The sequence below is a fragment of the Triturus cristatus genome, chromosome 10 (genome assembly GCF_964204655.1).
Source record: "Triturus cristatus chromosome 10, aTriCri1.1, whole genome shotgun sequence".
In the NCBI taxonomy this organism is placed as follows: Eukaryota; Metazoa; Chordata; class Amphibia; order Caudata; family Salamandridae; genus Triturus; species Triturus cristatus.
Genome location: NC_140593.1, coordinates 1006095131 through 1006118535, shown reverse-complemented (window position 1 = coordinate 1006118535; position 23405 = coordinate 1006095131). Strand labels below are relative to the sequence as shown.

The 23405-nt window shown below is 47.4% G+C and overlaps 1 protein-coding gene across 1 annotated transcript in view; it reads left to right on the top strand.

Annotated features, from left to right (window-relative positions):
* The window catches only part of CACNA1H (calcium voltage-gated channel subunit alpha1 H), a 1553446-nt gene that overhangs the window by 1265742 nt on the left and 264299 nt on the right, over window positions 1–23405 (top strand). The window contains exon 21 of the mRNA XM_085629001.1: window positions 2552–2736. Within this exon, the coding sequence (XP_085485127.1) occupies window positions 2552–2736 (185 nt within the window). The remainder of the gene's footprint in view (window positions 1–2551; window positions 2737–23405) is intronic.

Here is a 23405-nt window from a genome sequence, read left to right as displayed (position 1 = left end):
AAACTAAATCAGTGTGTGACCTTGTATCTCAATAGTGTTATGAATCCCTAGATTCACACATTAAATGGTAGAGATTAGCCATGGCTTTGCAGGTTTCACAGTAACATGCACCCACAGGCCTGCAGTGTCATCAATGAAAGTCTAACGCTGGATGTGCAGATTCCACTGTGACATATATCCACAAACCTGCATTTTCGGTAATGAATGTCAGCCTCGGATGTGCAGGTGCAACAGTGGCATGTGTTCACAAACCTGCATTTTCTGTGATGAAGGTCAGCCTCAGATGTGCACATTCCACGATGAAATGTATTCACTAACCTGCATTTTCTGTGATGAAGGTCCGCCTTGGATGTGCAGGTTCCACGGTGACATGTATTCACAAACCTGCATTTTCTGTGATGGATTTCAGCCTTGGATGTGCAGGTTCCACAGTTACATGTATTCGCATACCTGCATTTACTGTGATGGTTGTCTACCTTGGATGTCCAGGTTCCACCGTGACATGTATTCACAAACCTGCATTTATTTTCTGTGATGAATGTCAGCTTTAGTTGTGCAGGTTCCACGGTGACATGTATTCACAAAACTGCATTTTCTGTGATGAAGGTCAGCCTCGGATGTGCACATTCCACAGTGACATGTATTCACTAACCTGCATTTTCTGTGATGAAGGTCCGCCTTGGATGTACAGGTTCCACGGTGACATGTATTCACAAACCTGCATTTTCTGTGATGAAGGTCAGCCTCGGATGTGCACATTCCACAGTGACATGTATTCACTAACCTGCATTTTCTGTGATGAAGGTCAGCCTCGGATGTGCACATTCCACAGTGACATGTATTCACTAACCTGCATTTTCTGTGATGAAGGTCTGCCTTGGATGTGCAGGTTCCACGGTGACATGCATCCACAAACCTGCATTTTCCGTGATGAAGGTCCGCCTTGGATGTGCTGGTTCCACCTTGACATGTATTCACAAACCTGAATTTTCTGTGATGTATTTCAGCCTTGGATGTGCCGGTTCCACAGTTACATGTATTCGCATACCTACATTTACTGTGATGGCGGTCTACCTTGGATGTCCAGATTCCACCGTGACATGTATTCCCAAACCTGCATTTATTTTCTGTGATGAATGTCAGCTTTAGATGTGCAGGTTCCACAGTGACATGTATCCACAAACCTGCATTTTCTGTGATGAAGGTCAGCCTTGGATGTGCAGGTTCCACGGTGACATGGATTCACAAACCCTCATGTTCTGTGTTGAATGTCAGAGCTGGATGTGCAGCCTCCACAGTGACATGTGTCCACAGGTCTGCATTTTCTGTTATGCAGGTTGGCCCTGGCCTTTATGTCCCTATCATGACTTTTTTTTTTTTTAGACCACCCTTTTATATAATGGAGCTATTGGTCTTGCTGTATCTACTGTAACATGTATCTTTAGATGTGCATTTTCAGTAGCAGATCTTTATTCTCAAATTGTAGTCTCAATTGCAGGGGTGTCCAACGTTGGCCACAAGGGTCAAATCCATGGAAAATTTTCAGAATAGCCACTTAAAATAAATTACATAAAATGTGGTAAATATCAAAATCAGGCCCTCCTAGACCTAGGTTGGACACCAATGTTTTACCATGACATGGATTCATAGACTTGCATTTGCTACAGTGGAAGTTAGGAGCAGCCCTGCAGTTCCTACAATGGCATGTGCACATAGTCAAGCATTTGCCAATAGTGTAATTTATCAATCACTTTGTAATCTCTGCCCGGGGGGGTGAAGGGAACTCACAGACCTGCTTTTTCCTTAGTGAGGGGTAGCCCTGGCCCTACAGTCTCTTCGGATGTGTATATCAATAAACCTGACTTTTCTAAATTGGATGGTAGACCTGCTCTTTCAGTCATTTCAGTGACAGCCATTGAAAGCCTTTATGTTGTATATTGGGGCTTAGTAATTGTAATGCAGTGTCTACCCAGACCTGAATTTTGCTGCGTGAAGGTTAGCCCTGATCTCTTAGTCTTATGGGTGGATTTCTTAATTTTCCTCGGTGGAGGTCTGCCATGGTCTGCAGTCTCTACAGTGGCATGTTTCTATTGGCCTACATGTTCTATAGTGGAGGTTATCCCTTATCTTGCTGTCTCTACGTTAATGGGTTTCTAGAGATCTGCATTGTTACAATGGATGTTAGCCCAGATCTTACAGTTCTCTACATTATGGGGTTCTAGAAATATGCATTTTCCACAGGGGAGGATAGCGATGTCATGCTTTTGCTACGTGATATATTTCTAAAGACTTGCTTGTTGTACAGTGCAAGTTAGTCCTGGCATTGCAGACTCTTCAGTAGGACATATCATTACATATTTGTTTTCTACAGTGAATGTTTCTCAGCCTTTACTCATAAACCTGCAGTTTCTATACTGGAAATGAGCCTTAGCCTTAACATCTCCATAGTGACAGTTGTTTTCCAGCTTAAAGTTCTTATGTTGCCAAGCATGAATGGAGAGAGATAGGCTCAGGGAGTACCACAGAATGAGATCTTCTAATATAATTGCAGGTGGTGGCCCTGGGATTCTTCTCCGGTGAGAACGCCTACCTTCAAAGCAGTTGGAATGTCCTGGATGGTGTCCTGGTCTTTGTTTCCATCATCGACATCCTCGTCTCCTTGGCTTCTGCTGGAGGGAACAGGATCCTGGGAATCCTTCGAGTGCTGAGATTGCTGCGTACTCTGCGTCCTTTACGGTACCTTTGAGCTTTTAAATTGATTAACTGTGGTATTGCCATGTTTGACCACCATCATACACCTTGTAATATTAATCATATGTTTACGTCTGGATGCTAGGCTTTATGAAGGATTTCCATCTGATCTTCATTAGAGGTTTTCAGATGGTCTGGTAAGTGGAAGGTAATGTGAAGTTCAACTAATATTGTTGATGGAGCATCTCAAAGCAACTGATGATGTCAGTAGCTAAGGAGTTTTTTTCAAACTCCAGAACGAAGTAAATATAGTGATTTAAAGGTAAAACATTCATCTTGAGACACTACATCCAAATGCATTCGAGAAGAGAAAAACTGCAACTAACATAGTTACGCAAATAGTGTAATTGAGTGGAAATTGATGTGTTTTGTTCAAGTAGTGTGGCACGTAAATAAAATTTTTAATGAGAATTTTGACTACAATTTATAAAATGCTTAAAGAGAATATTCACACTCCAGATACAGTTCACTCTTCAACTTGTCATGTTTTGACTGTATCTGAACGTATTGTGTCTTTTGATACATAGGATTTCCCGAGAACTTACCCAGGTTCTACACTCTGTAATGTAGACACAAGCAATGTCTTTATCAGAACGCAATAGTAGTCAGGTCTTTTACAAAAGTCTGCACTAAGAAATATTTCTGCCTGGTATTACTGTTTTTTCAATATTGGTCTTTGTGAGAAATCTCTCTGCGAAAGGCTTTTTGCCATGTTTGTTATGATTGGGACTCTAGAATCTTGATCTCTACTGTGGACTGAAGAGCAAACCTGAGCCAAGTGTTCTCTGCTAAAATCTTATGTCTCTGTTCACTTGATGCAGGCCTTACTTTTGTGGGTCTGGCTTGAGTTAAGATCAGAGCACAAGAGTGAAACTGAGTGCTAGTATTTTTGGATCCCTTGCAAGTCAAAGGCCATGGACCAGGTCCATTGAACATGCTGCCAAGTTTTCAGGTATGAAAATTGTGCAGCAGGAATCCTATCTGCAGTTTAAAAATTATTCATTCAGCTTGGAGGATGCATTGGCCCCTGACAGTTTTGCTGCAGAAATAATTCTTATAAAAATAAATCTCAAAATTAATCTGAATTGGGATCTGGAGACCATCGACAGTGGTCACGGTCAAAATGACAACATGCCCTTATTTTGAGTTAGTCAGTCAGGGGAGTTAACCACAAACATAGAGGAGTATCCTGTCCACAAAACTCCTGGTTTGCCCACTATATTTGGAGTCCGGTGAACCGTCATGTTTCACCGAGCAGAGCCTCCTCTGACTTTGATCGATGGTCGACTGACACCAAATGGGTAGGAATGTCTTTTTCCCATGGCCAAACCTGACTCCACTTGGACGCCCCTTCGCTGGGGCAGCTGTGCGCTCTACAAATGGTTTTAACATAACATAACATATTCGTTGCTTAGCTATACCAGCTTGCAGTAGGTGATACTGAAAGGCAAAAGAGAGATATGAATTACTTATAAGAAGTTCTACTGTGTTGAATTCCCCCTCTCCCTCCAGCGGCTATGGGAGATTTTGTTGTTGAGGGGCAAACTCCCAGTGCAGGAACAGCATCATACAATATGACAAGCACAAGGACTCACAATTGGAGCTTTTACAGGATTCAACAAGGTCAGCCACCATTATAGAGCTCTTTCAAGGTGTACTTTGGACTGATAATGCTCTTTACTGGACCCACTGTGTCACTCTCTTATATTTCTATTAAATGTGACATTCTCTTTATTGGACCATTTAATTCAAGCTCTTAGGTTCCTATGAATGGTGACATTCTCTGTACTGAACTTAGTAATTCATTGTCTTGGAGTGCTGTAAAAGCTGAAATGTTCTTTACTGGATCTAGTGCGTCACACCCTTCGGGTCTTAACTTTCTTTAACTCTCTGGCCCAAGTTAGCCTGTTTCAGTGCTTGATTGGACCAGAGAATAGTGGTGTAACAAAACTTGAGGGGTCCCCCTTGCATAGTACATCGAGGGCCCATCGACCCAGCCAGGAGCTCTCAGCTGGGTCCTGCCATCCCTGCACAGTTTACTGGAGCTTGGGCCCCCACCAAACCGCGGGGGCTGCGGAGGTTAATATTACACCAGTGATAGCACCTCTGTTCCCAGCATAGGGCGTTGGAGCACTTAACATCATACACACATACTGAGACAATGAATCATACATGTGTAAATCAGTGCATAGAAAATGTTACATAAGACAAAGGGGGCTACGAGCTGCAGGATTCACACGGCATTCATACTGGTAAACATTTTTTAAGAGTGCTTGGTCTGGGGAAGCATACATTTCAGGACTCAGAACGTAACACAGTGGTTAGGGTTGACTTTACTACTAACAATTTATTTATACCCAAACAAACCCTTTTTAGTAAAATCAGGATAGTTAAAGACTAGGAAAAAACACAACTTTCTAACCTGTAGTTTGCTGTTTGCATGCGGCACTTTGCGGCAGTTCTTAGCTCACCGTGCTAGATTATGATTCTAACTTATGAACTGCACAGTAACAAAAGGGTCTCTGTGACTAAAGCACATCCCACTGGGCATTGCACGTGAAATACTGTTCTGTAATCCGCATAGTACACGTTCTTTGCAGCCGGCATATTAACCCTCTGTCCTATCTGAGGCGAGTCAAAACTGCCCCTAGATAAAACTCTGATCTCTCTCCAGCAGGTACATTAATCGCCAGAGTTATCTTGGCACATTTATTGTTGCCTGAATACTATTGGATATACAAGGAACTCTGCAGTGCTTTTAAACTTGGTGCACTGCTACAAAACCGTCCCCCCGGTAACAAAATCTGCCTTTCAGCCTCCCGGTACAGCCTGTCCGGCCTTGCAGGTAGAGTATTTGTTTCTGCAGCATGACGCTCTTCCCTAAGGTATTTTTTACATTAAGGGAATTTGATGTGAGCACACTCGTAATACAAATATAACCTTAGAAACACTTATGCAGAATTGAAACATTCTGTGCTTTGGTACAATTCTGTTTTGCTGAACTTTGTACACAAAATATCTTTTTCACGGGCCTAGACGTGCCAGCACACGGGGTAACGAGGATGATTATATTCGCAGATGGTGGTCCCACCGGCCACTGGACATGCAGTTTACACTGCACAAGTACGCATAAAAGAATAAAGTCACATCCACCCTGCCCCATCCTATGCGCAGAATGCATGCACTATGTGCAGGGCCACTGGAATTATGTGGCAGGAAAGCGTCAATGTATGCAGCAGGGTTGAGTAAATTATGCGGAAAGAAAAGGCAAATTATGCGGCATAATGCGGCACATTTTGTAATAGTATTACTTTATTTCATCATTTTTAAACGTAACACTCTCTGTGGATTGTTTTCACCTCATTAGAACCAGTTTAACATCCAAATGTAGCAATAAGCAACAGAAAGGTGTGCATTCCAGCTTTGTAAAGAGCCTTCCCCTGCGAGGAATATATTTAATTGCATTTTAAGTAACATTTCAACCGTTTGAGCTCAAAACAATTTCTATTTGATAGAATCTGCAGATTATGCAGCAGATGATGGATTACGTGTCAAATGCGGCAAATCTATAAGTATATGAAAATCGGCACAGCCGCACAATCGTATAATTCCAGCGGCCCTGACCCTGTGTAATATCGTGAACGTGCGAGCAAGCATAACTGTAAAACTGGCTGATGCAAGACCCAGTTAGTGAGTCGGTGAGTGTACTGAGCTGAGGGAGACACCCCTCCGCACCGTGAGGGCTGCGGGAGCTTATGTTACACCAGTGCCGTAGAATACTTCTCGCAGATGCTAGTAAGAAGTGGCTTAGGAAGACCTTAGCACAGTCAATCGGAACATAATCACTGCTGTAAGATCGGTCCTCAGTAACAAAACCGGCCTCCACCCTTCCAGCCCGCCGGGAAAACGGCCGATGCCCGCTACGGCCAGTCCGGCAGTGCCGGGTGTGGATCTGCCATTTGAAACACAATGATTCTTTCCCTGCTGAATGAGCGGGAGAGCCAAGAGGCTGGTGAACATGACATCTTGCAATATTTTGCAGGTGGCCTATCACCTCGGATCTCTACAAGAGGCCATTATGTTTCCCTCCTTCACAACGACATTGTCTATAGAAAATATTTTCGGCCCCCCTCACTAACTGCGTGTGGAGTGTGTTCTGAGTAGGATTGAGGGTCGCTAGTGGGGCAGTATGACTGTGATGTTTGCATCGCCACTGTCCAAGGCAATGGGAATGGGAGCACTGGTAGTAGACAAATTGAGATTCTGTGTTTCACCATCCAGCACTATTTAAGAAAGCAAACTACACTCACAAAGAAAGAAAGTGATAAATAAACATTAAATGGAATAATATTAACCCTTTTGATGCGCATGACGGAGCGGTTCCGTCATGTGCATCGGTCGCGCTGTGCGTATGACGGAACCGCTCCATCACGGCCCCGTCCGCGCAACGAACCTTCAGCACGGCGCGGTAATCCGCGCCGCGCTGAAGGGGTTAAATGCTGTAAAACTATTTCTAAATTATCTTATTGGTTTCAATGTTTTAGGAAAAAACAGCATCTTTTGGGTTACAAAGTGAGAATTATCAAAAGCTGAGGAAGGGTCTCCAATGTGTAAATAATTGAGGGCGCGCAAGTCCGGGGAATTGCATGTCAGAATAGCGCATAGTGAATTGTAATCGCGCATAACAATCACGTCCTACATCTCGTTTCCCCCAAAAATTGTCCCAGTGGGTTCCATTTTTTATTTATTATTACCTCCAATTGGGTGGTTCTTTTATAGATGGTATTAAGGGTACAATATTTATGTCAGACGACACTCTGACAATGTTATTCTGATAACCACTTTGGCCTGTGCATAGATGACATAATTTGTACCAACACCTCTTTACAAGTTCAAAAGAAACTGCCTGACCAGTGAAAAAACATGCTCTGTTTATCAGTCAGACCAAATGTTGGTGCAAAATGGTACCGGCAACAGCTCAATGTATCTAATCCTTCACCAGGGTGTCTTTCCCAATCTTCTTGTTTAAGTATAAACCAGAGAAGGTGAGATGCACGTGCAGACGAGTTGGGCCTACCCTAGTTATACCTAGTGGTAATATATGTTTCTTGCATCTGGAAGCAAGGCGATCAAAAATATGCCATGGCGCTGAGATATGAGTACTGCTGAAAAAATGCAATAGTTGTTCTGCTGCTACATGATAATTTACATTGTGATGTTTTAATTTGCAGTGTTTCTATTTGATTTTATTACATTAAAAAAAAAATCTTTTATGGGTATACTTTTCTATACAGAATAAAGATATATCTGATCTGATCTGCCATAGCGCTGAGATATCGGTAGAGCTGACTAGATGTGCTACCTTGAACTTTGATTACGTGCAGGAACGGATGATAGCAGACAAGAGGGTAAGCAAGGGCAAGAAGAGGCAGAAATCTGAGTCATATCTCCGTGCACTGGGGAAGCTCAGCAGCTAATGAAAAGTAATTAAATTGGCTGCAGATCTACAAGAGCAGAAGACTAGGGAGCAAGTCAGGAGATGGGTTGAAATGGGGAGCACGTATGTGGTACTGGCAGCTGCTGAGTCTGCTGCCTGCACTATTTGTTTTGATGTTTAGCTTCATTTTGGTCCCCCTTTTACTTCTCTAGCAGAACAAATTCCCATATACGCTTGTCTCTTGATTTCCAAATCTAGCATGATTCTTGCCCGCATGAGCAAAAAGGAAAGTAAAGGACACAGAAGGGAAGGGAAGAGAAGGGAGGAAGGAAGATGTAGTGAAGATTTATTCTGCAAATGTTGGGAAAAGGAGAAGAGGTAGACACTCAATAAAGGAGTAAAAGGGGGGACTTAAATGAAGCTAAACGTCAAAACATATAGAAGTGCGGAGTCAGGGATACAATCCCCTGGGAGAGGTAAGGTGAGGATTTCACAATTGTTCCTTGGGTGCTGCTGCACCGTCTTCAGTCCCCTAGGCCATGTTGGGTCAAGGTTGGAGGTGTCACTGCCCCACCTTGGGGCATCATAAAGAAGAAAAGTATGTAAATAGAACCCCCTCACAATGCATTATGGGGCCTTCCTCTCGGGAGCAGTTAATTTTTAATGAGCGGGTCTCCCACTGTTTTTATATCCTTTTTGTGGCGCAGCACTATATTCCTTTTGCTTGGATTTGTGTGCCTCAGTCCCACACCGAGCACCCACAGACTCAACTATTTGTTTGGCCACTTGGCTCCTGCCAACCACTGGCACTTCCACGTTGTTGGACTTGGCCCTTCTGGCAGGTTCACCCCTGAAACTTTTTGCTTTTTATTGTGACCTGGTGTTAGTGATTTTTGGCTTCTGCGCACTTTACCACTGTGTCCCAGGGTAAAGTGCGTGCATGTAGTGAGGTTGACCTGCCCTCCCATAGGAATGCATGGGGGAATGTATGTGTCCCTGGTAGTTCCTGATGCGTGGGGAGTGCAGGTGCGAGTTTGGTATGTGTGGACTCGTGTGATGAAATGCTGCACGATGATGTGTGCGGCGTCAATGTACCTAGTGTGGAAGTGCCACTTCTAGAAGTTGGCATTTCTGTGTGCAGTGTGAGATGAGTGCCTTGTCTGGCGATTGGCTGGCTGAGATCATGTGATGGGCTAGGGAATCCCCAGAGTCAGGAGGAGTCACCCAGTGGTGAATGGGGAGATCAGCAGCCAGATGGGTGGGAGGAGTACACCTGGGACCTGAATAGGTCTGGGCTTTCCCCACACAATGCTGGCTCTGCCCCCTGTGGTGCGTCTGATGGCCCTGGCCTGTCCTGTGAAAGGCAGGAGAGGAGCTGAGCAAAACAAAGTGCTCAAGTGCTCCTGAACCAGTTGTAACTGGTTCTGCCCTAAACCCTGTGCTGTGTCACAAAGGAAACCTGTGTATAAAAAGGGGCTGTGACCCCAGGTATGTTGGTCTCTGCTGATCCTAATTTGAGGGGGGGCCTGCTGCTGCTGCTGGGCGCCAGGAGGACCGCCACTGGGGACTGCCTCCCTGCCTGGAGGGCCCTGTGCGCTGGCCCCTGGGCCCAGCCCTTGCCCCCCGGCCTCCTAGAAGAACTGTTCTTAAACCTGGCCTTCAAGTGCCTGGGAAGCACTGTATCTCTAGTGCTGGGGGAGCGTTCTGCTCCTACCTTGAAGAGCGCTTTTTTTTTTGTTTTTGATTAGGAGGAGCGCTGTGTCCCTGGCCTGAGCTGACCTAGGGAGCCCTGTCGACGTTTGGCCTGCAGCACGATTGAGGCGGAGGGAATCCCGTGCGTGGGGATCCCCCCCCCCCGTGCTGCCGACCGGTGGGAGCTCACCCTGCTTGTTGCGCCTCATCGCGGGTGCCCACCCCGCTGGGTTAATTGTTGTGGCTGTAGGCGGGTGCCCACCCCGCTGTATAGTTCTTTTGTTAATACGAGGGAGCCCACCCCTCTTACTGCAGGAAAAATCACTGCTGCATCCCGGTCCTGGCTGAGCCAGGAAGTCAGGCACCCCCTGGGGGCGGGCCGCGGGACGGAAACCGTGCCCGGAACAGGAAGTAGGCGGGAGCCTACCCCGCACGCCTGCGTATGCCCCGGGAGACGCCAGAGTAGTGGATCTGCACGGGGCTCCCGTGCAGTCCAGGGAAGCCCCGCGCCGAGAAGAGAAACGCCGCCGAAAGGAGGTGCAAGCGGGAGCGGGCGGGAGCCTACCCCGCACTCCAGCGACCCAGAGGTGCTGCCGGCAGAGGAAAGAGCCTTCCCCGATGAGCCCGGTGAGTGAGGCGGGCTGGGGAGCGGGACCCTGTCAGGGCACATTGCCGATGCTGTGTCATAGTGCGCCGCAGTGCCCAGGTTGGTTTTTCAGCTGCCCCATCTGGTAGTGGGCAGCTGCAACGACGGGGGCAGATTGTTTGTTAAAGAGCCAGAGAGGGCTTCAATGTACGGGGGCATTCCTTTGGTGATAAGAGCGGCCCCGGAAGGCAGCGGGCCGCTCCAACGTTGTCCCGGGGGCAGATTGGTGTTTTCGAGCCCACGAGGCTCCCACGCTGTGTTGGGTACGTTTCCTTTGGCGATCTAGAGCCAGAGAAGGCTCCCACGCCGGGCATCATGTTTGGTTTAGAGCGCTAGTGCGCTCCAACGTGTGACATACTGTTTTAAAAGGCACAGTGGTGCCCAAGCTCATTTTCCCAGCTGCCCAGCACTTAGTGGGCAGCTGCAACGTTTAGGTTGTGCCCCTTTGCGCTGTGGCTTGCGCAGCCTGCGCAGTCCAGCCCTGACTCGATGGACAAAGGGCGTTTGAGCGCCTGAAAGGCCAAGTTGGCCTAGGGACAGTTTTTCTGTGGTACATATGTACTTTTGCGTCTGCGCAATGCCTTTATGCTATTTTCATTCCTAAACTGTGTTTATGCATTGGAGATTGTTTTTCCTAGTATAGATTATACTAGTGTGTTAATGGTTCCCTGCGTGATGTGTACCTAAGGTGTTTTAGGATTGCATAGGGTGTACTTACCTGTTACCAGTGGTTACTGGTTGTGCGCTACATTTATTATTTGTTCTACATGTCTACATTTACAATTTGGTGATTTGTGATGATTCTGACAGTGGTTCATGTGGCCCTGTCTTGTGTAAATAGTCCCCTGTAAATTCTGCCCAGTGCCAGTTGGCACAGTGTAAATTGTGGGAATATTATCTAATGTGTTTTGGTATAATACAAAGGCTATTTTTATATAATACCTTGTGTGGAGTTTCTTTTGTGGTGGGCCTTGGATGTTGTTGCTGGGTGCGCGCGCAAACGCTTTACACATTGCCTCCGGGATAAGCCTGACTGCTCGTGCCAAGCTACCAAGGGGGTGAGCAGGGGTTATCTTTGGCGTGTAACTCCCCAGCCCTGACTAGAGTGGTGGTTTCTGCCTGGCTTTGGCGCAAGCCCTAGCCAACCAGAAATCCCATTTCTAACACACGTACAGCTCTGTTTGTGTTTCCAGCAGGCGAGAGCAGCTTCTCTCTTGGGCTCCTGCTTCTAGCGAGAGTAATTCAGTGTGCCCTGCCTGTTGTCACGGAGAGTGAAGAAGCGGGCATCTACCCCCTCAAGACATGATCATGAGGGCCAAGACTGCACCCTGCCTTTGGCACTCTCCCCCTTGTGTGTTCCAGGGGATGGGGTCCCCAGGACGCTGCACTTGTAACAACCTCCCCTGCAGAACTGGGTCCTTGGGGCTGAAGTTCTCTTCGTGGAGGGAGACCCACGCATAGCCCCTCTCCATTTAAACCTCATAAATGGGGCTTTGGCAACCCCTGAGGGCTTGGCCTTCTCAGAGGAAACCTTTAAAATACTGCAAGGTTTCACATGCTCGTTATCTTCTATTTCTGGGACTAAACTTCGCAGGCCCGGTTCTCTGGACCCTTTGGGCCACTTTTCTTGTGGGTTGGCACAATTTCCTCCTAGTAGTCATACTTAGCCACAAGAGCATTTTCATCAGGCCTCATGACCTCTAAAGGGGTTCATTCCATGGGGAGTTGGATTTGCTGGCTCCATGAGCCAGTCTTCTCCACTGCCCGTCTCCATATGCTCCTTTTCTGCTGGTGGAAGCATCTTGCACAGCCCCTCCACAACCAGCCAGCAGAACAGCATCTTGCCTGCACTCCCCAGGCTCAAGAGCATCCTGACTGTCTTGCAGAGAACCAATGGTAGGCAGCGGAGAACAGGTTTTTCCCCGAGCTGGTCCTCAGAGAACATAAGGGTGCGCAGCACTACTGGCCCTGAAGAAACCCAGCCTAGTCTTGAGGGGCAGTTAACAACAAAGTTCTTAGTCTATCTTTGCAGGGAATCAGGTTGTTTCCTTTTCCAGCTGGACATCCTTTCCATTGTTGTCCACTCCCGGTTTCATTATCTTCTCAACTGTCTCTCTCTTTTACAGAGTTTTTAAGGGGGGGGGTGAAAAGGTCTAGATGCCAGGTACCCTTGGCCACCTCTAGGATTCAACATCATCACTCCTCCCCTGTCCCAACCCTTCAGTACAGCATACTGTGGCAATCCAACATGGCGACTTAACGTTTTCTCTGGAAATAACTTCTCTGATGTTGTAAGGTGTGCCTCCAGCTGACATCACTGCTTGTCCCCTTCCAACCAAAACTTGAAAGGCGAACCCCTACTGTGTTGGCTCCAGATGTCTGGCCCTCCCCCTTTGTTCTAGTGGGTCTGGGCAGTCCCAGCCTAGGTGTTGTGTGACAAGCTAATTATCAGATGCAGATCGCCCCCAACTCCTGTCCACTCCCAGGACCTGAGTCAATTACTGATAATTTCTCCTTTTGTGTGGGGAGGCCTTTGCTCCCTCTGCTGGAGAGCTGCAGAGTAAATAACTTGGACGAGAGAGGGGTCAAAAGGCTGGAATTTGATTATGAGCTGAGCCAGAGAAATATGACACTTTCTGAAGTCCCATATGATGTGGGTGCATATTGCTGGGATTTACCCCAGATTGGTACCTTGCTGGAGTGGAGTGAAACTGTACATTAGGGCAGATTTCACCTGTATGGCATATACTGTGAAAATGCCATGTATTTTCCAGTGAGCTCCCTAGATGCAGATTCATGAATGTCCACTCACATATCATGCCTACCCTGGGTCAGCACCGATCCTTGCAGAGCGCCTCCTGCGCCCGGATACCTGCAATAGTCTGACACGCGCAGCCTGCACATATCCTCCCACACGTGTTCAAGTGTATCAAATGCAGTGCCACTTGCCCTAGCTGCAGCAGGGGGCTAATCTTAAAAGACAGACACTGGTGATTAACACACATAGTTGAAATACCATGAATTTACAGTGCGCGGGACTCAGGTAGTGTTACTCATGCACGGGAAAAAGTAAAAAAGCAACAACAACAAAATAGCGGGTGTTTGTAAAAATTCCTGGTGGACTAAATGGGCAGAACCCATTTGTTACTCCTCTATTGAAAGGGAAGACAAAGTCAAACAGGGTGAGCATAGCAGCGCTTCTCTGCATGAGAGTACTTCCTCACACTGCTTGCATGTGGTTGTGTTTATACAGGGTTGTTTGTTAAGACATTATTGCACTTGTCACAAGCACCTCCTCAGAATCTATGATTGAGGTCCTGACTCTATAGTGTCCGCTAAAATGGTGGTTACCAAACATAGCAAACCAACGGCTCCCTGGTTTTCTGATAATCTCGGGGTTTTTAAACAAAAATGCCAGAGACAGAAACAAAAATAGTGCAAAAATGTCAATTATGTCTACCCCTTTGATAACAAAAAACCCTTTACTAGCTCACTGGATCCCAAAAACCCATTTCTCTTTTACTTATGCCAGCTAAAATACTTGAAATATGAATTAATCAGGGTATTCTTAATTTCTAGAAAAACATGAACTACTTGATCCAGCTCAGTCTTGATTTAGAAGTAACCATAGTACTGAATCAACGCTGGTCACTGCCATGGACAAAATCAGATGCATTATCGATGGTGGTGGGAAAGCAGCCCTTATCTTGTTAGACCTCTCAGCGGCATTTGACAATGTTAGCCACTCCGTGTTGATCGCTCCCCCAAATCAGCTAGGGATTAGAGACAGAGCGCTGGATTTACTGAGCTCCTTTGTCTTAGATCAAGAAATATCGGTCACCATTAATAATCTTTCCTCTAATACCTATTCAATTCTGTGTAGAGTTCCTATGGGATCATTCCTGAGTCCTACACACTTTAATCTCTATGTCTCACCTCTTGCTAAGGTCATTCAAACCTTTGGTTTTCCTGTGTTTTCATATGCTGATGGCACCCAGATTATTGTGTCAGTCTCTAGAAATGAACAAGAGACAGCCCTTAGGTTTCATAACTGCATGTAAGAAATTAGACATTGGATGAGAAAGAATCTCACCGCTGAAAAAACTGAAGTTTTACTCTTTAGTAACCATAACATTCTGGTCTCCTTCCTGGTGGCCCTGTGAGCTGGGCTCTCCTCCCACTCCAGCAAAATCTGTGAGAAATGTAAGAGTAATCTTCAGCAATAATCTCACTTTTTCAACTCAGATTAATCAGTTTACTTCCTTTTGTTTTTACATCAACTGAATTCTTAAGAAAGTTTTGCCTTTTATCCCGTTTAATTTGCGGAAGTCAGTGTTGCTACCGTTGACTTTATTTTGGATTCTCTCTCAACAAGCTTCAAGCAGTTCAAAACGCCTCAGCTAGACCAAAATAAGATATACCAAAATTTAAATCGTTTTCGAAAAACCTACCTGAACTATATTGCCTCCCAGTGGGGAAGCAGATTACGTTTAAATCTTTCTGCCCGGTACATAAAGCCTTTCACAATGCAGGACGGAAAGGTATTAGATCGATATTTCCGTGGTATGTTCCTCAAAGAATCATTGGGTCGTCTTCTTCTAAGAAAGCGGTAATACACAAAGTGGCCTGCTCATCCTGGGGTGGAAGATGTTTCTCCTGGGCAACTGACAGAGCATGGAATGATCTCCCTTTATATATTGAATCGACTGAGAGCCATAGTCTTTTTAGGAAGGCCTTAAAAACGTGGTGTTTTCGACTTAATAACATTTTTCTAGGTGTATTTATTTGTTACCATCTTAGTAGCTCCTTTCTGCGCCAAGATGGGTATGAGTGCTCTCAATAAATGTATTTTTTATTCTTTTATTTCATTTTTCAAGAACTGTCATAGACATACATAAGAGTCTGACATGGCATGCATGCATTCTGGTAAAGTGTTCCAGATTTGACAATCAGTCTAGCTGAAAGCTTACCCCTCTGCTTGAGTCAATTGCTCCTTAGGGGCAATCATCACATATTTACCACTGAATCAAGGGGTTGAAGCTAAGGCTGGCATCTCAAGTCTAGCCTTGAGTAAATTTCCAAATTTCTTACAATGCCTGAGGCGCAAAAGTCATCACTAGATGCAATCCTGACAAAAACCAGTAGCCAGTGCATTTCTTTAACAGCAAGAGGATATGTTCTCTGTCAGGAGGATACGTCACAGCTCTTGCTGTTGAAAGTTGATGCCCTTGCAGTTGGTGCATCTTAATTTTTGTGGCACGAATGCATACAATATCACAGTAGTCCATATCAAATCCATTATGGCTAGAGCGATGGTGGTTGTACGTTTTTTATTTAGACTCAGTCTCGCTAAACGCAAAGTGGACAAACAGCCAACCAAGAAACAGACAACGCTACTTTCTTAATCAGCTAGATTAGAGATGTTCTCTAGTTTAAATTTGACCTCGATATTGCTCGAAGTTCATGAGCGGGCTTTGTGTGAATTTTCAGTTGACCTAGGTTTTCTTCAGTTATGATTAGGGTGGACCCCAGTTGTGCAAAACTGAGATTTTAGGAAATACACGTGAAGCTCTTCTCCAACACAAACCTTGTCCAATACTCTAGAACATATTTCTTGATCTGCAATAGCGCAGATTGTGAAAAAACATGCTTTGTTTATTTGTGCACATATGTTAAATCCCTGCTTTGGTGTAAATTGCAGTGCACACGAGCATCTAACTTGGGGCAATCAATACCTGTGCTCCACAGCTGTAAGGTGGTATGGCAGGGACAAACCTCAGACCAGCTCTCATTCACAGAGACGGGCATACGTGCTGAATCCTGAGGCACAACCCCCTGGTTTTCTGATAATTTCTAGGGGTGACAAAGCCACTGAAGACTCAACCTTACCTGAGCCACAGGCCTGGCTCTTGCTTAGCACGAAGTCCTGGAGGACTCTCCAGCCATAGCCCTGCCGAGGTTTTATGCGGTGACTACTGCCGTCCATCATCTGTTCTTTTTGCATTTGTCGCCCTAAGTGGTAAGGGTATGCCCAGACATGGGTCCCATGCTCGCTATGCCACCAGATTCAAGCTAGCCTGGCTGATGAGGGTGTTACCCAGAAACCGGTCCCAGGATGTTTGTTTCTTGTCCAGGGAAGACCTGCCTTGCAGTTGGGGGTGGACTGTGCCCATAGGTAACAGGGTCAAGACTGATTTGCATTTGGCGGGGTCTAAACTGGAATGCTGTGGCATGGAAAAAGCAATCCATCCATCATCTGTTCTTTTTACAACTGCCTCACACATGCACACTGTCACTGATTCTTTTGCCTCACACATGCACGCTGTCACTGACTTTTTTGCCTCACACATGCTCGCTGTCACAGACTCTTTTGCCTCACACATGCTCACTGTCACAGACTCTTTTGCCTCACACATGCACGCTGTCACAGACTCTTTTGCCTCACACATGCTCGCTGTCACTGACTCTTCCCTCACCTCACACATGCACGCTGTCACTGACTCTTTTGCCTCACACATGCTCGCTGTTACTGACTCTTTTCCCTCACACATGCACGCTGTCACTGACCTTTTTGCCTCACACATACTCGCTGTCACAGACTCTTGCCTCACACATGCACGCTGTCACAGACTCTTTTGCCTCACACATGCACACTGTCACTGACTCTTTTGCCTCACACATGCACACTGTCACTGACTTTTTTGCCTCACACATGCTCGCTGTCACAGACTCTTTTGCCTCACACATGCTCGCTGTCACAGACTCTTTTGCCTCACACATGCACGCTGTCACAGACTCTTTTGCCTCACACATGCTCGCTGTCACTGACTCTTTTGCCTCACACATGCTCGCTGTCACAGACTCTTGCCCCACACATGCTCGCTCTCACAGACTCTTTTGCCTCACACATGCTCGCTGTCCCTGACTCTTTTGCCTCACACATGCACACTGTCACTGACACTTTTGCCTCACACATGCTCGCTCTCACAGACTCTTTTGCCTCACACATGCTCGCTCTCACGGACTCTTTTGCCTCACACATGCTCGCTGTCCCTGACTCTTTTGCCTCACACATGCACGCTGTCACAGACTCTTTTGCCTCACACATGCTCGCTCTCACAGACTCTTTTGCCTCACACATGCGCGCTGTCCCTGACTCTTTTGCCTCACACATGCACGCTGTCACAGACTCTTTTGCCTCACACATGCTCGCTCTCACAGACTCTTTTGCCTCACACATGCTCGCTCTCACAGACTTTTTTGCCTCACACATGCTCGCTGTCCCTGACTCTTTTGCCTCACACATGCTCGCTGTCCCTGACTCTTTTGCCTCACACATGCACGCTGTCACAGACTCTTTTGCCTCACACATGCACGCTGTCACTGACTCTTTTGCCTCACACATGCACGCTGTCACAGACTCTTTTGCCTCACATGCACACTGTCACTGACTCTTTTGCCGCACACATGCACGCTGTCACAGACTCTTTTGCCTCACACATGCTCGCTCTCACAGACTCTTTTGCCTCACACATGCTCGCTGTCCCTGACTCTTTTGCCTCACACATGCTCGCTGTCACTGACTCTTCCCTCACCTCACACATGCACGCTGTCACTGACTCTTTTGCCTCACACATGCTCGCTGTTACTGACTCTTTTCCCTCACACATGCACGCTGTCACTGACGTTTTTGCCTCACACATACTCGCTGTCACAGACTCTTGCCTCACACATGCACGCTGTCACAGACTCTTTTGCCTCACACATGCACACTGTCACTGACTCTTTTGCCTCACACATGCACACTGTCACTGACTTTTTTGCCTCACACATGCTCGCTGTCACAGACTCTTTTGCCTCACACATGCTCGCTGTCACAGACTCTTTTGCCTCACACATGCACGCTGTCAAAGACTCTTTTGCCTCACACATGCTCGCTGTCACTGACTCTTCCCTCACCTCACACATGCACGCTGTCACTGACTCTTTTGCCTCACACATGCTCGCTGTTACTGACTCTTTTCCCTCACACATGCACGCTGTCACTGACCTTTTTGCCTCACACATACTCGGTGTCACAGACTCTTGCCTCACACATGCACACTGTCACTGACTTTTTTGCCTCACACATGCTCGCTGTTACTGACTCTTTTCCCTCACACATGTATGCTGTCACAGACTCTTTTGCCTCACACATGCTCGCTGTCACAGACTCTTTTGTCTCACACATGCACGCTGTCACAGACTCTTTTGCCTCACACATGCTCGCTCTCACAGACTCTTTTGCCTCACACATGCTCGCTCTCACAGACTCTTTTGCATCACACATGCTCGCTGTCCCTGACTCTTTTGCCTCATACATGCACGCTGTCACTGACTCTTTTGCCTCACACATGCACGCTGTCACAGACTCTTTTGCCTCACACATGCTCGCTCTCACAGACTCTTTTGCCTCACACATGCTCGCTGTCCCTGACTCTTTTGCCTCACACATGCTCGCTGTCCCTGACTCTTTTGCCTCACACATGCTCGCTCTCACAGACTCTTTTGCCTCACACATGCTCGCTGTCCCTGACTCTTTTGCCTCACACATGCACGCTGTCACTGACTCTTTTGCCTCACACATGCTCGCTGTCTCTGACTCTTTTGCCTCACACATGCATGCTGTCACTGACTCTTTTGCCTCACACATGCACGCTGTCACAGACTCTTTTGCCTCACACATGCTCGCTCTCACAGACTCTTTTGCATCACACATGCTCGCTGTCCCTGACTCTTTTGCCTCATACATGCACGCTGTCACTGACTCTTTTGCCTCACACATGCACGCTGTCACAGACTCTTTTGCCTCACACATGCTCGCTCTCACAGACTCTTTTGCCTCACACATGCTCGCTGTCCCTGACTCTTTTGCCTCACACATGCTCGCTGTCCCTGACTCTTTTGCCTCACACATGCACGCTGTCACAGACTCTTTTGCCTCACACATGCTCGCTCTCACAGACTCTTTTGCCTCACACATGCTCGCTGTCCCTGACTCTTTTGCCTCACACATGCACGCTGTCTCAGACTCTTTTGCCTCACACATGCACGTTGTCACAGACTCTTGCCCCACACATGCTCGCTCTCACAGACTCTTTTGCCTCACACATGCTCGCTGTCCCTGACTCTTTTGCCTCACACATGCACACTGTCACTGACACTTTTGCCTCACACATGCTCGCTCTCACAGACTCTTTTGCCTCACACATGCTCACTCTCACGGACTCTTTTGCCTCACACATGCTCGCTGTCCCTGACTCTTTTGCCTCACACATGCACGCTGTCACAGACTCTTTGGCCTCACACATGCTCGCTCTCACAGACTCTTTTGCATCACACATGCTCGCTGTCCCTGACTCTTTTGCCTCATACATGCACGCTGTCACTGACTCTTTTGCCTCACACATGCACGCTGTCACAGACTCTTTGGCCTCACACATGCTCGCTCTCACAGACTCTTTTGCCTCACACATGCTCGCTGTCCCTGACTCTTTTGCCTCACACATGCTCGCTGTCCCTGACTCTTTTGCCTCACACATGCACGCTGTCACAGACTCTTTTGCCTCACACATGCTCGCTCTCACAGACTCTTTTGCCTCACACATGCTCGCTGTCCCTGACTCTTTTGCCTCACACATGCACGCTGTCTCAGACTCTTTTGCCTCACACATGCACGTTGTCACAGACTCTTGCCCCACACATGCTCGCTCTCACAGACTCTTTTGCCTCACACATGCTCGCTGTCCCTGACTCTTTTGCCTCACACATGCACACTGTCACTGACACTTTTGCCTCACACATGCTCGCTCTCACAGACTCTTTTGCCTCACACATGCTCACTCTCACGGACTCTTTTGCCTCACACATGCTCGCTGTCCCTGACTCTTTTGCCTCACACATGCACGCTGTCACAGACTCTTTGGCCTCACACATGCTCGCTCTCACAGACTCTTTTGCCTCACACATGCGCGCTGTCCCTGACTCTTTTGCCTCACACATGCACGCTGTCACAGACTCTTTTGCCTCACACATGCTCGCTCTCACAGACTCTTTTGCCTCACACATGCTCGCTCTCACAGACTCTTTTGCCTCACACATGCTCGCTGTCCCTGACTCTTTTGCCTCACACATGCTCGCTGTCCCTGACTCTTTTGCCTCACACATGCACGCTGTCACAGACTCTTTTGCCTCACACATGCTCGCTCTCACAGACTCTTTTGCCTCACACATGCGCGCTGTCCCTGACTCTTTTGCCTCACACATGCACGCTGTCACAGACTCTTTTGCCTCACACATGCTCGCTCTCACAGACTCTTTTGCCTCACACATGCTCGCTCTCACAGACTTTTTTGCCTCACACATGCTCGCTGTCCCTGACTCTTTTGCCTCACACATGCTCGCTGTCCCTGACTCTTTTGCCTCACACATGCACGCTGTCACAGACTCTTTTGCCTCACACATGCACGCTATCACTGACTCTTTTGCCTCACACATGCACGCTGTCACAGACTCTTTTGCCTCACATGCACACTGTCACTGACTCTTTTGCCTCACACATGCACGCTGTCACAGACTCTTTTGCCTCACACATGCTCGCTCTCACAGACTCTTTTGCCTCACACATGCTCGCTGTCCCTGACTCTTTTGCCTCACACATGCTCGCTGTCACTGACTCTTCCCTCACCTCACACATGCACGCTGTCACTGACTCTTTTGCCTCACACATGCTCGCTGTTACTGACTCTTTTCCCTCACACATGCACGCTGTCACTGACGTTTTTGCCTCACACATACTCGCTGTCACAGACTCTTGCCTCACACATGCACGCTGTCACAGACTCTTTTGCCTCACACATGCACACTGTCACTGACTCTTTTGCCTCACACATGCACACTGTCACTGACTTTTTTGCCTCACACATGCTCGCTGTCACAGACTCTTTTGCCTCACACATGCTCGCTGTCACAGACTCTTTTGCCTCACACATGCACGCTGTCAAAGACTTTTGCCTCACACATGCTCGCTGTCACTGACTCTTCCCTCACCTCACACATGCACGCTGTCACTGACTCTTTTGCCTCACACATGCTCGCTGTTACTGACTCTTTTCCCTCACACATGCACGCTGTCACTGACCTTTTTGCCTCACACATACTCGGTGTCACAGACTCTTGCCTCACACATGCACACTGTCACTGACTTTTTTGCCTCACACATGCTCGCTGTTACTGACTCTTTTCCCTCACACATGTATGCTGTCACAGACTCTTTTGCCTCACACATGCTCGCTGTCACAGACTCTTTTGTCTCACACATGCACGCTGTCACAGACTCTTTTGCCTCACACATGCTCGCTCTCACAGACTCTTTTGCCTCACACATGCTCGCTCTCACAGACTCTTTTGCATCACACATGCTCGCTGTCCCTGACTCTTTTGCCTCATACATGCACGCTGTCACTGACTCTTTTGCCTCACACATGCACGCTGTCACAGACTCTTTTGCCTCACACATGCTCGCTCTCACAGACTCTTTTGCCTCACACATGCTCGCTGTCCCTGACTCTTTTGCCTCACACATGCTCGCTGTCCCTGACTCTTTTGCCTCACACATGCTCGCTCTCACAGACTCTTTTGCCTCACACATGCTCGCTGTCCCTGACTCTTTTGCCTCACACATGCACGCTGTCACTGACTCTTTTGCCTCACACATGCTCGCTGTCTCTGACTCTTTTGCCTCACACATGCATGCTGTCTCAGACTCTTTTGCCTCACACATGCACGCTGTCACTGACTCTTTTGCCTCACACATGCACGCTGTCACAGACTCTTTTGCCTCACACATGCTCGCTCTCACAGACTCTTTTGCATCACACATGCTCGCTGTCCCTGACTCTTTTGCCTCATACATGCACGCTGTCACTGACTCTTTTGCCTCACACATGCACGCTGTCACAGACTCTTTTGCCTCACACATGCTCGCTCTCACAGACTCTTTTGCCTCACACATGCTCGCTGTCCCTGACTCTTTTGCCTCACACATGCTCGCTGTCCCTGACTCTTTTGCCTCACACATGCACAATGTCACAGACTCTTTTGCCTCACACATGCTCGCTCTCACAGACTCTTTTGCCTCACACATGCTCGCTGTCCCTGACTCTTTTGCCTCACACATGCACGCTGTCTCAGACTCTTTTGCCTCACACATGCACGTTGTCACAGACTCTTGCCCCACACATGCTCGCTCTCACAGACTCTTTTGCCTCACACATGCTCGCTGTCCCTGACTCTTTTGCCTCACACATGCACACTGTCACTGACACTTTTGCCTCACACATGCTCGCTCTCACAGACTCTTTTGCCTCACACATGCTCACTCTCACGGACTCTTTTGCCTCACACATGCTCGCTGTCCCTGACTCTTTTGCCTCACACATGCACGCTGTCACAGACTCTTTGGCCTCACACATGCTCGCTCTCACAGACTCTTTTGCCTCACACATGCGCGCTGTCCCTGACTCTTTTGCCTCACACATGCACGCTGTCACAGACTCTTTTGCCTCACACATGCTCGCTCTCACAGACTCTTTTGCCTCACACTTGCTCGCTCTCACAGACTCTTTTGCCTCACACATGCTCGCTGTCCCTGACTCTTTTGCCTCACACATGCACGCTGTCACAGACTCTTTTGCCTCACACATGCACGCTGTCACTGACTCTTTTGCCTCACACATGCACGCTGTCACTGACTCTTTTGCCTCACACATGCACGCTGTCACAGACTCTTTTGCCTCACATGCACGCTGTCACTGACTCTTTTGCCTCACACATGCACGC